General features: G+C 45.5%; 1 protein-coding gene across 2 annotated transcripts in view; it reads left to right on the top strand.

Moving 5' to 3' along the window:
* INO80 (INO80 complex ATPase subunit) overlaps positions 1-14,393 on the top strand; it is a 131,133-nt gene extending 116,740 nt beyond the window's left edge. The window contains exons 30-36 of one of the 2 annotated variants that reach the window (XM_060147500.1): positions 5,032-5,190; positions 5,827-5,929; positions 6,742-6,830; positions 8,955-9,110; positions 9,415-9,574; positions 10,663-10,878; positions 13,323-14,393. In XM_060147500.1, coding sequence (XP_060003483.1) covers positions 5,032-5,190; positions 5,827-5,929; positions 6,742-6,830; positions 8,955-9,110; positions 9,415-9,574; positions 10,663-10,878; positions 13,323-13,540 — 1,101 coding nt within the window. In that variant the 3' untranslated portion in view covers positions 13,541-14,393. The remainder of the gene's footprint in view (positions 1-5,031; positions 5,191-5,826; positions 5,930-6,741; positions 6,831-8,954; positions 9,111-9,414; positions 9,575-10,662; positions 10,879-13,322) is intronic. The other variant, XM_060147507.1, reaches the window with a different exon arrangement.
* The last annotated feature ends 327 nt before the right edge of the window (positions 14,394-14,720 follow it).

Genomic DNA, 14,720 nt, shown 5'->3' with positions numbered 1-14,720 from the left:
CTTCTTCTCAGCCTGCCTATGTCAGGTTTGGCCTATGGTTTCTTAAGGAATAGTTCACCTAGTCATTCATTTAAATGGCCAAAAAAAGCAGGTTTGAGTGGGGCAGATCTGCATCATGCTTCTGGTTTTCACAGTTTGCCTTATGCAGGTAAGCTGGTCCTGCCAGTCAGAAAGAGCCAAAGTAGGCCCCTAACCCCATAGCTAGAGGAGTAGAAGTAGGAATTCTCTTTATATCCTGGGGCGTAGAGAGAGGCTCTGAATATTCTGAGTCCCCAATTCCAAAATAATTTACATTTAATTTTGAGGGGAGGGCTGAGGGACTCATAAATTAGAACCTCCTGGAATACTCAGAAGAAATGAGACCACAGGATTGAAATGAGTGGGCTTCCCTGGTGGCGCAGTGGTTAAGAATCCAGCTGCCAATGCAAGAGACACAGGCTCGAGCCCTGGTCCGGGAAGATCCCACATGCCGCGGAGCAACTAAGTCCGTGCGCCACAACTACTGAGCTTGTGCTCTAGAACCTGTGTGCCACAACTACTGAAGCCCACACGCCACAATTACTGAAGCCCACACACCGCAACAAGAGAAGGTACCGCAATGAGAAGCCTGCGCACCACAACAAAGAGTAGCCCCCGCTCACTGCAACTAGAGAAAGCCCACGCACAGCAACGAAGACCCTATGTAGCCAAAAATAAGTAAATAAAATAAAAGATTTAAATGAGTTGCTAGATAAAGCTTTGTGTGGAGTTAAGTTATACTTGCTGTGTGTGTATTATTAGAGAAACAATAAGCTTAATTGCTTGCCTGGCATTTTTCCTTTGTTCTGAGATTTGTTCAGCTTTGGAAGATCCCCAGAACCATTTATGGACAAGGAAGAGGTTAGTCTGCCTAAAATGTCAGGAAAAACTTAATGTTTTATGATTGAGAGTGCATTTATAAACGTGTATTTGTAAACATTGGGATTATGTCTGGCTCACTCTGTTAGTAAAAACATGATTTTAGCATGAAATTAATGGCAGCTGCCCCTCACTGCCTGTGTTGTTCTTTGTGTATTCTTCTTGGAGTAGGGATCTCTTTGCATTTGACGTTGTTTAGTGAGAAATTGTTATAAACTGCACTGTTGGTTTTGTTTGTGTGAGATCTGTTTTAAATGTTTATGTGTAGAGAGAAATTGAAGAGCTTTTGTCCCTTAGTAACAGTGTGAGAAGTCTTATGTCCTGTGAGACAACATGGGGCAGCTTTCAGCCCTCCCAAGGGACTGAACTTCCACCTGTTCTCTTGGGGAAAAAAAGAGTGAGTTCCACCCTCCAAGTGTTGGTCAGCTTTTTCCAGTTGTTCCTCTAAATTTTCCTGTTTTCCATTTCACTCCCTCATCCCCTGAAACTCCCTCTTATTGACCTGTATAGCCAGGCGCCTCCACCCCATCTCAGCTCCCACCTTCTTCCCTTGCTTCCGCTCCCAGTGCCTGCCCAGCTTGGTGTTTACAACTTCATAAAGGTGCTGACAAGTAATTTATTTCCCCTTAGTCATTGTTGGGCCACACATTGTGGACTGACTAGCTTTAATCTTTCCTAGTTAAGTCAGCTGTTGTAGTTCTTTAATTGTTATTTTCTCTAGAATGTCTCACTGAGCTCCATAAACAAAGTGTCATCTCTGTCCTATTCTAATGGGCATGGTCTCCCCTGACTCCCTCTCCCTGAGTTCATGTCATGGTTGATTCAGTGTTCATTTTATTGTCAAGTTGGATAATAACCATACATCGAACTTGGTTTTTAGTTCTCTCTGTTCTTATCTTAACCCACTAGCTTACACATATTTCATATTCTTTTTCCCTGGGTCTTTTTCTAAGTAGAATCTTTCTTTTTTTTTTTTTTAAACATCAATAGCTTATTGGATAGGGTTAAGTAGAATCTTATTTTATTCTCTCTTTCTCCCCAGTTCCTCACCTCTTTTAATCCATTTGAATGATAGATAGCCACTAAATTGGGGGAAGGGGGGACTTTAAATTGCAAGCCTATCTCTTAGGCTTTAATCTTATTGTTTATGATCTCAAAAGAACCCAAGTTGAATCAGGTTTGGTTGCCACTGAGACTTCCAGGAAGAAAATGTAAATATGGAGGAAACACCTATGAAATGATTCATAATATAGGATTCCCCATTATGAATTCATGCTGAACCATTGCCTTAGGCTTGGACTACTAAGGTACTATCTTTGGGATGTGACATCAACTCTCATTTTCCACATATGTAGGTCATGTTAGGTATGTTGGGCAAATAATGACCCTCCCCCCCAGTCCAATTGGAGGTCTCCTTTTCTTTTTTTTTTTTTAAAGATTAATTTTATTTTTGGCTGCGTTGGGTCTTCGTTGCTGCGCAAAGCCTTTCTCTAGTTATGGCAAGGGGGGCTTCTCTTGTTGTGGAGCACAGGCTCTAGGTGCACGGGCTTCAGTAGTTGTGGCATGTGGGCTCAGTAGTTGTGGCTTGTGGGCTCTAGAGTGCAGGCTCAGTAGTTGTGGCGTACGGACTTAGTTGCTCCATGACATGTGGGATCTTCCCGGAATCCACTGCGCCACCAGGGAAGTCCAGAGGTCTCATTTTCATTAACTCTGTCTTCTCTTCCTTTGTTCTCCCTGAAAGTTTAAATTGAATTTTCTAAAATTTTTCATATCCTGTTGAAGCTCAGAATATCCTGTGGCTAAACTCCTCTACAAGTGACAAACATTGTGTACTTCCAAATCCTAGATCTGTGGACACTGTGGATTAACAATAAGCTTTCATAATGATTTTCTTTCTTTGGCAGGCAGTTTGTAATTTTTTCCTCAAGGATTCTAACCTACACTATAAAAACTGAGGGATTATACCTCATATGAAAGCAAGACAAAAGGAGCGCCAGAAGAAAGAGCCAGTGGGGGTCCTTATTAGTAGAGGCAAGAGCATTGAAAATACTGATGCCTTTTATCCGTCTTTACCTCAAGTGAATTCTGAAGAAAATGGCAGAAGAATTGCTTCCATTTTTAAATGAGAAAATAAATTACTTAGGAATGGTGTTAAGCAAGGGAAAAAGCATCTAGAGGAACAGTGTCAAGAGAAATCAATCACTCTTCAGCCTACTTTTTTTTTTTTTTTTTTTTTTTTTTTTGCGGTACGCGGGCCTCTCACTGTTGTGGCCTCTCCCGTTGCGGAGCACAGGCTCCGGACGCGCAGGCTCAGTGGCCATGGCTCACAGGCCCAGCCGCTCCGCGGCATGTGGGATCTTCCCAGACCGGGGCACAAACCCGTGTACCCTGCATCAGCAGGCAGACTCTCAACCACTGCGCCACCAGAGAAGCCCCAGCCTACATTTTAAGGCTCTATCTAGTTTTGATCACACCTTAGAGATTCTAGTATCAATTGACTAATATTTGTAGAATTCTACTTTGTACTGGTGGATGGTGTCTGTCCTCAAATAAGACTAGACAGGAAGATTTTTAAAATATGTAATACACACAAAACAATTGGTCACCTTTAGAAGGTAGCAGTTAAGTGGGAACTTGGACCAGGATAGGTGATGCAACATTTTGCTAATAGTGCACGTTGCGGAAGGAGACTATTAGGATTGTGAACTCAGGCCAGTCTCTTCCTAATTTGTAAGATGAAGGAAATATATAAGGTTTTTTTGAAAATTTAGTGAGATATGTATGCACATCTGTTTTAAGTGCTCAAAAGGTTTCAGCCAGTGTTACTTCTAATAGGAATTCATGAGGAATAGGAAAAGGAGACGTTGTTACAGGCAAGAGAAATCAGGGAGGTCTTCCTGAAAGTGGTGAAGCTTAAACTGAACCTTATCAACAGAGAAGAGTTGAAGGATTGATTGTTAGTCAGAAAATCAGCTTAAGCAAGAAGTAGTACAAACAAACGTAATATAAGTGAGGGATACCAAAGAGACCTATCTGACAAAAGGGAAGGGGTGCTTTTATATTAGGAAAGAATAAAAATGAAGTTGTCTTAGTATAGCAGGACCTGATTATTGAGGGGAGCTTGGACTTGGTGTGTAACAGCATAATCGACAGAGAGATGGAGTGGTCTCCAGTGGTACCCAAAGTAGACTGAAGAAGAAAGAGACAGATCTCAGAAGCCTGCTGGTCTAGAAACATTAGTGAGCCAGATGTAGGTGGTGAGGGCCTGGTCAAGGAGGACAGTGGACTGTAGAAAGGATAGGTTTGTTTCTGAAGAAGCACTGGCTGGATTTGGTGACTTGGTTGAATGTAGAGGAGGACGCATGAGAGATAGGGGTCATTTTGAACTGGTTTTCTTTTAGGAGGTCTACTGTATTGATAGTAGCCTCAGGGCTGAGGACCCAGGAGTTTGTTGGTTTTAGGATCACTGGTGGGGCAGGGGAGGGGGGAGTACATTTTGTTGTTGTTTGTGTTTGCTGTTTAGCAAACTAGAAGTAACTTCCAGAGAACCCTTTAAACATTTCTTGCCTGGAATTCAAGAGACAGGAAATGACCCTGTTAATGGGAACCTGAGAATGCCAGGAAAGCCATGTCTGCCTCTTACAAGGTAGGCCTAGGGTTAAAGAGAAGGCTTTCACATCCCTCACATCCCAGGCCCACTGCTTATTTAGGCGGTGTGATCTTGGATAAAATCTCTTATTCCTCTGTGTCTCAGTTTCCTCATCTATAAAAAGGGGGTTTTAAATAGTACCTAAATCATAGTGGTAGTGGGATTTAAGTGAGTTAATACACATAAAGCACATAGTACAATGACTGGCAAATAGTAAGCCCTGAGTGTTAACTATTAATATTGTTGCCACTCCCTCTTTTTAAATGAAAACCCTGAAAAACGCTCAGAGTATGTCTCTTTTGCCCAGGGCAGATGAGGGAATGACTTGGTTTTATGAGTAGATAGATACCTGTTCATCTTTATATCGTAGAAAAAAATCTGGCATCAGACTATTGAAATAGATGAGTGGCTGGGTTGCTGTCAGAATTCCTAGTATTGCTCTGAGAGTGCCTCATTTTTGCTGTATTCTTGTCCTGCCTATGCAGGTGATTTTTTATGATAGCGATTGGAACCCCACTGTGGACCAGCAGGCCATGGACAGGGCCCACCGCTTGGGGCAGACAAAGCAGGTTACCGTGTACCGACTCATCTGTAAGGGCACCATTGAAGAACGCATTCTGCAGCGAGCCAAGGAGAAGAGTGAGGTAAGCAGAAGGCAAAGGAAGTATTGTGCTGGTAGAGAAAATAGTCCAGCCACATTGACTGGACTAAGACTAAGACTGTCTTGGCTTTCGTTGGTCATGAAAGCACTAAAATTTCTTGTGAATAGAAAATAAAATGAGGTCCCATACAAAAGCAGTCTACTGCCCTGGCCATTCCTTACTCCTTTTCTACCAGAATGGTGTCTACAACCTACATTCAGCTGTTGTTCATGTGAAGAGGACCCCAAGTCACGGCCTTTTCCTATTTGACATGGTTTCACATTCAGGGGAAGAAGGAATGGCGTTTGCTCTCACCCTAGTACTCTCAGTGTGACCGGCCTCTGAGTTGTGTGACAAATTTGCTGGTTTCTAAACAAATGATTATTTGGGGTTCTTTTCCTTCTTGATTCAGTATTATTGGACCTTATAGCTATCAATTAACAGTTGCAAGCAAAGAAGTTCTCCTTTCTGTTGGACAAATGACCTGGATGAGCCAGTCACACGAATGAAAAAGAAGTAGGAAATCCAGGGGCCTCACCAGAGAACAGATTTAAGAAAGATGTTTCTTTCTTTCTGAATATTTGTCATAAGGGAATGGATGCCTGATGGTGGTGGTTTTTGATCTGCTTTGATATTCAGATTCAGCGGATGGTGATTTCTGGTGGAAACTTCAAACCGGATACCTTGAAACCCAAAGAGGTGGTTAGCCTTCTTCTAGACGATGAAGAATTGGAGAAGAAATGTATGTACTCTAGACCTCTTATTAACGCTCTCTCCTCCTTACAGAGATGTTTCTTTAGCCCCACTCTTCTGGAAATGAAAGGCACCCTTGACTGTGCCAAGGGGAGGCAAAGCCAAAGACTGTCTGGGGAGAAACATTTTTTTGGTTAATATTTTATATTAAAACCCAAAGAAGGATGTATTATGGAGTAGAAGGAAAAATTCGTGTGTATTGTTAGAGTAATATGACTTCAAATAAATGGGTACCAGGAAGGCTATATCCCTTGACACCTCAGCAGTAATGAATTTACTCTGTTCTATCCAGAGAAATGTTTGTATGGAAAAGTTGGAAAAGCACACTGCTGTATGTAACATACAAACGCTTCTCCCAGTACTTCTGGCTTTTGAGAACAATGGGTTTCAGTTTCAGACTTACCTTGTAAACCTCTGAGGACTTCGACAGCATCACATCAGAAAATGTGATGAAGCACCTTTCTTATGGGGCTCACATTTGCCACCACCTTCTAAAAACCTTTCAGGACTCTGTGCAATGCAGAGATATTAAAAGACTGAAAAGAAAAGGAAAAAGAATAAAAGGCAAGGAAAGGCCCATGACAGTGTCACTGAATCGTGATTTGAACCCCAAAACTGTTAAGAATCCAAGGAACTCTGTTCATTCTCCAAGTTAGAAAACCACCAGTTATCTGCCTTAGATGGATAGAAGTCATACCTTCAATCATAAATATAAAAGAATATGGCCACCTTAATTTCAGAGAATGAGGATTAGGATTGCCACAGATACTTCATCAGATCTTTTTAAAATTTTCTTGACAGTGAGACTCCGACAAGAAGAGAAACGGCAGCAGGAGGAAACCAACCGAGTTAAAGAGCGCAAGCGCAAGCGGGAAAAATACGCAGAGAAGGTATGTCAAGTTTGGGGTGGTGGACAGGGACTGATGGGGGTGCAGAGTGGTCCTTACAGAAGAGTCTTCAGGGTACAGGCTTGTCGTCTTGGTTACTGGTTGGTGTCCAGCTCCATCTACGTGTGCTATACAGCAGTTCTGTCCTGATAGAGAATCAAGCAGGAGAAATGCAGCCTTGGCAGAACTGTACTCCCCACACAGACATAATTACATGTGTCTGTGGTTACATGTAATTATGGACACCATTTGTTGGGACTGTTAAAAAGCATAAGTCTAATAAATGTAAGATGGATGTTACATTATTAGATTCCGTAGAATCTTAGAAGGGACCTAAGAGGTCATTAGATCCAGTCTTTCTGCCATAGTTCTGCTAGTGCACCATTCATTGTCATCTACTACTGGAAAAATAAATCGTTGGCCAGTCTGTTCATCTTTTTCTCCAATTCATGCCAAGGATTTGAGTTGTTTTTGTCTCCCTTCTGACATTTCCTACTTGAGCCCACCAGGCTAGCTACAAAGTGGGATGTAGTTCCCCTACATTTCTCCCTGTCTTGCTGTTTCTACCAAAGTATATCAGTAATCCTTACCCCTGATCTTTACTGATATATAAATCAGAAATGAGGTCTCCAGGATTTACTCTTGTTTCAGGAGTCAGCCCATTAGTTCTGACTAGGTTCCCAGACTTACCATGCCTAAAGACTGTTGGTTTGAACAAATAAATAATTAGTTAATTAATTTAAAAATAAATAAATAAAGGCTGTTGGTTTGAAACCATCTTATTACCTTCCAGAAAGTGGCTCCTAATTTCTTCTGGTGGGTTTGGCTTACCTTTGGGTTGTGCTGAAATTCAGACATTGCCATAGCTCTGGGCCCTCAAGTCAGACATTTGTCCATGTATCATTTCCCTGGACTGTTTGGTTTGTCTGAAGCATGTTGTCTAGTCACATGTTAAAGCTGGTTGTGCTTTAAGTGGAGGTCCACTTCTTCCTCTTATGCAAGCTTGTATAGGGCCTCGTGTCCCTTTGGCTGTATGGCCCTGATGGTCAGCAGCCTAGGAGCCTGTCTATATTATATGTTCATCTTCTGATAGACACACCAGCTCAATCCACACCCTCGATTGTACCTTCTGCTAAGCAGAACTATTTCTAGCCTGAAGGATGCCCTTGGTACTCACTATATTTACAGAGTTGAAAAAAAATCTTAGGAATGAAGGCTCACGTTCTTCCTAGTCTGGGCTGCTATTTCTACCCATGTTCTCAGGTTCTCTTTTATGACTCCACTTTCAAATTTCTAACCCATTGCTTACTACTATTCAGAAACAATAGCAAAGAAGAAAGGGTGATTTTCTTCAACAGGACATTGTAGGATTTACTGAGTTTGCATCAGGTGCCATCCCTACTCTGAATAAGAAGTTTCAGATAAATACCCAGTGATAATATAAACTACACAAAGACATACCGTATTAACCCTAATATAGGTCTAGATACAAATGCCGTTAGGTGCAGTGGATGGGTGTGATCCCCAGAATTTTCTAAGCACTTTCTGTTCTTCCACATCTCTCATCTGTGACAAAGCCCTCCTGAACTTGGCTCTAGAACTGTTTAGTGTAGCTTAGTCGCTCAATCTTTAAGCGTAAATTGAGGAAATAATGAAAAGCCACCTCAGTATTCCTTATGTGTAATAAGAACCTTCATTCCCCTTATACATATTTAAAAAGAAGGCAGAGTGAAAACAGATGTGCGGAAAATATACTAAGAGCACGGGCCCTCCCTCTTGTGGGGCTGCATCAGTTCAGCCCCTGAGAAGTGCCGCAGCTTGGCCATGCTGGAAGCTGACCATGCACCCCACCCTGTGAGGATTAGGTTTGGCACAGCTTCAGTTCAGTGTGACTGGCCTTTCAACTCTGTATTATTGTGCCAGAATATGCATAAACTCTTACTAAGCCATCCCTTTCCTCCTTCCTTAGGATTTTTTCTTCCTTTAATAATATGCTAATTGAATAAAATGAAACTTAGAACTTTACAAAGAGTCAAATTTCTGTCATCACTTTCTTCTCCAACCCCACTTTTCGCTTGGTGCCTATCCTCATCCTTTTTCCATATTTCTTGATTTGTGTGTTCCCAGAAGAAAAAGGAAGATGAATTGGATGGGAAAAGGAGAAAGGAGGGTGTGAACCTAGTGATCCCATTTGTTCCTTCGGCTGATAACTCCAACCTCTCTGCAGACGGGGATGACTCCTTCATTAGTGTGGACTCAGCCATGCCCAGCCCTTTCAGTGAGGTGAGGCTCCTTTTAGATGCCTTCATCACAGCAGTGGGGACTGTGTCCTGACCTGGTAGCCTTTGCTTTTCCAGGAGTTCTCCTGCCTTGTAGAAGGGGTTACATGTGGAATCCATGGGAAGAAAAGCAAGTGAGGACAGGCTGCCTTCTTTGGAGCCAAAGCAGGGGGTCTAACTCTCAGGAGTGAAGCCAGGCAGGAGAGGCAAATGGTGGTGAGACCTGAGAAGCACATACTGATGTAGGCACGAGGGCCATGGGCTGCGGGTGCTAGAAGGGGGGGTGATCATGACCCTTTTGCCTCTAGATCTCCATCAGCAGTGAGCTGCACACCGGCTCTATTCCCCCCGACGAGAGCAGCAGTGACATGCTGGTCATTGTGGATGACCCAGCCTCCTCAGCCCCTCAGTCTCGAGCCACCAACTCTCCTGCTTCCATAACGGGCTCCGTGTCAGACACTGTGAACGGTAAGTGATGCTGCTGTCCCATACAGCTTGGGTGAGGTCCTGATTCCTTCTTGGATAATGCCGTTTTCTACTTTCTTTAAAGAAGAGTGGAGTAGAGCAAAAAGAATTGGTAGCCTCATTCTTTCATTAGTCGATTCAATTGAAAGGGAGAATGAGAAGGTTTAGGGAATGTAAAATAAGAACTTCATAAAGATTTCAAACTTCTTTGTTTTCTAGCCATTCCTGTCTTTCATGTTTCACCCTTATTTTTGCCAGTTTTTAATTATAGTTAGCTTTTCCAGGCCTTTCCTCACTTTGTTCTGTGGGGCCCAGTGTTGCTGCTATTTCTTGAGGACTTCTAAGTTTAAAACCTGGAAGTAGGGACTTCCCTGGTGGTGCAGCAGTTAAGAATCCGCCTGCCAGTGCAGGGACACGGGTTCGAGCCCTGGTCCGGGAAGATCCTGTATGCCACGGAGCAACTAAGCCCATGCGGCACAACTACTGAGCCTGCGTTCTGGAGCCCGCGAGCCACAACTACTGAGCCGGTGTGCAGCAACTACTGAAGCCTGCGTGGCCTAGAGCCTGTGCTCCGCAACGACAGAAGCCACCGTACTGAGTAGCCCGCGCACTGCAACGAAGAGTAGTCCCCGCTCGCTACAACTAGAGAAAGCCTGCGCGCAGCAACGAAGACCCAACACAGACAAAAACAAAACATAAATTAATTAATTAATTTAAAAAAACAAAAAACAAAAAACCTTGGGAGTAAAAGTTGATTCTCCAAGGCAGGACAACATTGGAGTGTGCAGGTGAATCACAGGTGCACGTCTCTGGAGTTCATTTAGTAATGATCTAGTTGAAAGAAGAAATTCAGGAGTAATGGCACCACTCTTAGAGAATGAAAAGCAGCTTGAGGTGTCAGGCTGTTGTAGCTATTTACAGTTCTTACTAACGCTGTGTGATGCTGTGTCCCAGCCATTAAATTGAGGCGTAGACCTCCCTGGGAGTCCTGAAACAAACACCCTGAAAGCCATCTTCCCTGTCCAGGAGAAGAGTCTGTTAACAAATGAAGAAATAAACTTTTTTCCCTCTTGGCCCATTTGTTCCCATAGGAATTTCCATTCAGGAAATGCCGGCTGCAGGACGTGGTCATTCAGCCCGAAGCCGAGGCCGCCCCAAAGGTTCAGGAAGCACAGCCAAAGGAGCAGGGAAGGGCCGGAGCCGGAAGTCCACCGCAGGCAGTGCTGCTGCAATGGCAGGAGCCAAAGCAGGGGCTGCCGCGGCCTCTGCAGCTGCCTATGCTGCATACGGGTACAACGTGTCTAAAGGTGCGGAAGCCCCAGGGGACTACGGGCTCCATTCTGGTCGGGGACAGTCGGAAGGGTCTACTGAGCATTCTGCCAGGTAGAGCAAGTAGGACACCTCCAGGCCCAAAGCTCTTTCCCAAGCCCATGTTGGATTCTGCCTCAGCATTGAGTGGTCCTGACTCTCTCCTTGCCCTTGTGACTTGGCACAGTACTGCCTTCAAAGCGTAAGTAACTGTGAAAACAGAGAAAGCTGAATTTTAAACAGAATTTCTCCTGCTTTGAGAACTGATTTTTTTCCCCCGGACCCACATTTTAATAATTACATTTCAGTAGTCAAGTTAACTTTTACCCAGCCTTGTGCTCCATCACCTTAGGGTTAACACCTGCTGTAGGGAATTCCCTGGTGGTCCAGTGGTTAGGACTCTGTGCTCTCACTGCCGAGGGCCCAGGTTCAATCCCTAGTCGGGGAACTAAGATCCCACAAACCACGTGGCGCCAAAAAAAAAACCAAAACCAAAACAAAACCAAAAAAACAATACCTGCTGTGTGCATAGGAGTATAACACATGGACCCCGCACCTGAGTGTATAATGAAAATTAGAAGGGGAAGCTGGGCACAGAATTTGTTTAGCAGCAGTACAAGGCAGTATGCGTGTCCTGAATGAAGGAAGAGGGAAGGCCTTAATTCTGGTTGTAGATCAGAAGAAGGAGGAACCGTGGATTTGATGACAAAGTTGCCAGGCTAATTCAGAAGGAAAGAGAAGGATGGTGAAGGATTTAAACTGGCGACAGAGAGTTAACAGTGACCAAGGCACGTTGGGGGTCACTGAGCAGGTCAGTCAGGCTGTGCTGAAGAGGAGCTGCGGGAGTCAGGGTTGGAAGGACCTGCTGGGCGAGAGCTTACCCGGTGTGTGACCAGGGGCTCTGGCAAGTTTGAAAAGGGAAGTAGCTAGCTATTGTGACCATGAGCTGTGGAGGATAAGGGTAGCGGTGGAATGTAGGGCATCTGAGAGTGGTGAGAAGGGCACCCTCACCATGCACAGACCTCTCTCCCCATTGGAAACGTGGGCTTAGGATTTAGGGCTGCTGCAGCAAGTAAGGGGAATTTTTGGATAGAAAGTTCTCAGTAAGTGTTAGGCTACCTCCCCTTTCTCCTCCAGGGATAGCGGCCTTCATTTATCTGTTCATTCAACAAATATGAAGTATGATAGCCTACCCCAGTGTTTCTTAACCTCTTGCCAGCTCATCACACCCTTGGAAAATAACAATCATGGCAGTGGTCAAGGCTGCCATGGCAGGATTTCACCCACGGATGGGGCAAAGCATGACACTCATCATGCTTTCTCCCGGAGGCAACAGGGGGTAGAGTGTCACAAGAAAAATTGACAGTGCTTGGTGACTGGGAACGGAAAACAAGGGAAAGGACTGATCTGGACATTACCCACAGCTCCACTGTGGATGAGAGGAGACATGAGTCTGCCTGCTGAGAATTCATTCTTAGGAATGTTCAAAAGAGTTGTTGCCCAGGAAGCCATTGCTGGAGATGGGAGATTTGAACCAGGTCCTTAAAGTGGCAGGGCTTGGAGAGCAGGGGTAGCTGCCTCCAACACAAGGAGAATGCATGAATGTAGACACAGGATAGAATGGGCAGCCTTGTGTCCTCTGGCCAGACTGGGGAGTAGAGGGTATCTTCTGAAATTAAGAAGGAAGCAGCTGGGACTTCCTTGGTGGCGCAGTGGTTAAGAATCCGCCTGCCAATGCAGGGGACATGGGTTCGAGCCCTGGTCCAGGAAGATCCCACATGCCGCGGGGCAACTAAGCCCGTGAGCCACAGCTACTGAGCCTGTGCTCTAGAGCCTGCGAGCCACAACTACCTAGCCCACGTGCCACAACTACTGAAGCCCTCGCGGCTAGAGCCCGTGCTCCGCAACAAGAGAAGCCACCGCAGTGAGAAGCCCGTGCACCACAAGGAAGAGTAGCCCCCGCTCACCGCAACTAGAGAAAGCTGGCATATAGCAACGAAGACCCAATGCAGCCAAAAATTTAAAAATAAATACATACATAATTTTTTAAAAAAATAAAGAGGGAAGCAACTAATCACAAGTGGTGTCCTGAAAAGGAAGAACGAATGTGTAAGAAAATACATTAGTGCCTGTAAGTTACGGCTCATCCTGCAGCCTTGGCTTTCCCATGTTATATAATGTGTGCTCTGCCCTTCAGTGCCAAGGTGACATCTTTACTCCCTGTTGATGCGGTAATGTGGAGAGAGCTGGGTAGGTATCATTTTTCTCTTACTGAAAAAACAGTTGACAGGAAGAGCAAGCAAATATGCTAAGAAGAGTGGCAGGGAGGGGCTTCCCCACGACCTCATCTCCAGACCAGACTCCAGCAACCGAGGTCAGGCACTGAGGCACTCAGACAGGACTGGTGCTTATGCTCGTCTTGCCTCTCTTTTCCTCCCCACAGGAATCTCCGCCAGCAGTCCTCTGCAGACGTCCCTTGTTCGGCCTGCTGGCCTTGCTGACTTTGGACCTTCAAGCGCCTCTTCTCCCTTGAGCTCCCCTTTGAGCAAAGGAAATAGTGTTCCTGGGACTCCCAAGAGCCTCCACTTGACCAGCAGCCTAGCCCCAGACTCCCTGGTCCGGAAACAGGGCAAAGGCACCAACCCCTCTGGAGGACGGTAACCACCTGGCCCTCCAGCTTCCTTCAACCAAACCGGGGGCTAGAGTCCTGGCCTGCAGATGGTCTTTGGATGGCTTGCCCAGTGCAGCATCTTTCATCCCAAGCCAGAGGGCAGCGATGACCAGCTGCAGCAAGGGAAAGACAAGCAGGTGGTTGGCGTGAGCACTTTGATCACCTGTGTCTCAAGAGGAATGCTCTGGGGTTGCCTGTAGGAAGAAGGCCCAAGGACAGGGATCAGGCCCACAGCATCTCAAAGGAATTTACAGGCAAGTCTTAAACCTCATACTGGGGAAGGGCCTGACAGAGACCCTGTTTAGATGCTCAGGCACACAGTCTCCATCCCCATTCCACTCTTCGGCTCTGGCCATGTCCCTTGCAAAGGCTCAGCAAGTGCTGTGAAGAGCCTTCCACAGTGGAGACTTCTCTTAGGGCTGTGATTTCCTGTGGGGCTAGGAAGGGAGGAAATCATTTATGTGACATCCTCAGTCGTGGGCAACTCCCCAAGTCTCCAAACCCCATTTGCCAGAGTGTCACGGTTGAGGAGAGCAGCGAATGCAGAAGAAGGTAGTGTCTGTGAGGATGACAGAAGGCTAGAGGAAGCATGCCTGGAGGCAGTTGTTTTCCCAGCATTTCCTCCCCTGTCCTGCATGGTTCGCATCAGAGAACCTTCAGGTCCCACCAGCAACAGTAGCAGCAGCTCCCACTCCGGGACTCCCAGAAGCCAGTAAACAGACCAGGAGCCACCTCAATCAGCAGGACATCCTCACTGCCCCTCTTGCAGGCTCCCCTTGCCCTTCCTGAATGCACAGTCTCCCCACCCTTGCCCTTCAGCCCCCTGCTTGGCTGTATGCACTGTCTGTATTGCACTGAGAAAGGAAGGGATGGCGGAGTGAGCTGGAGAGGATGGAGAGAGGGCAGGCTCAGCACCCACCCTCCCAGCCCGGCCCCACCAGCCTGAGCTTGCTTCCCTCCAGGAGAGGCAAAGGGATGGTGTTGGCATGGGTGGTGTTTCTGCTTGCCCCCAGCCTGATGTCCCTGGTGGAGCAGGTGCTTCTGGGCGGGCCAGCCTCTAATTTGCACACCTGAAAATCGCGGAATTGAGTTTAGATAGATTGATTTTTAAAACTTTTTTTTGGGAGTAGGAGTGGTAGGGGAATCATTTAATTTAAATCATAAGATTCC

This window comes from Lagenorhynchus albirostris, chromosome 1 (genome assembly GCF_949774975.1).
Source record: "Lagenorhynchus albirostris chromosome 1, mLagAlb1.1, whole genome shotgun sequence".
NCBI classification, from domain to species: Eukaryota; Metazoa; Chordata; class Mammalia; order Artiodactyla; family Delphinidae; genus Lagenorhynchus; species Lagenorhynchus albirostris.
The sequence above is the reverse complement of the archived record's forward strand: the minus strand, read 5'-3'. Positions and strand labels throughout refer to the sequence as shown.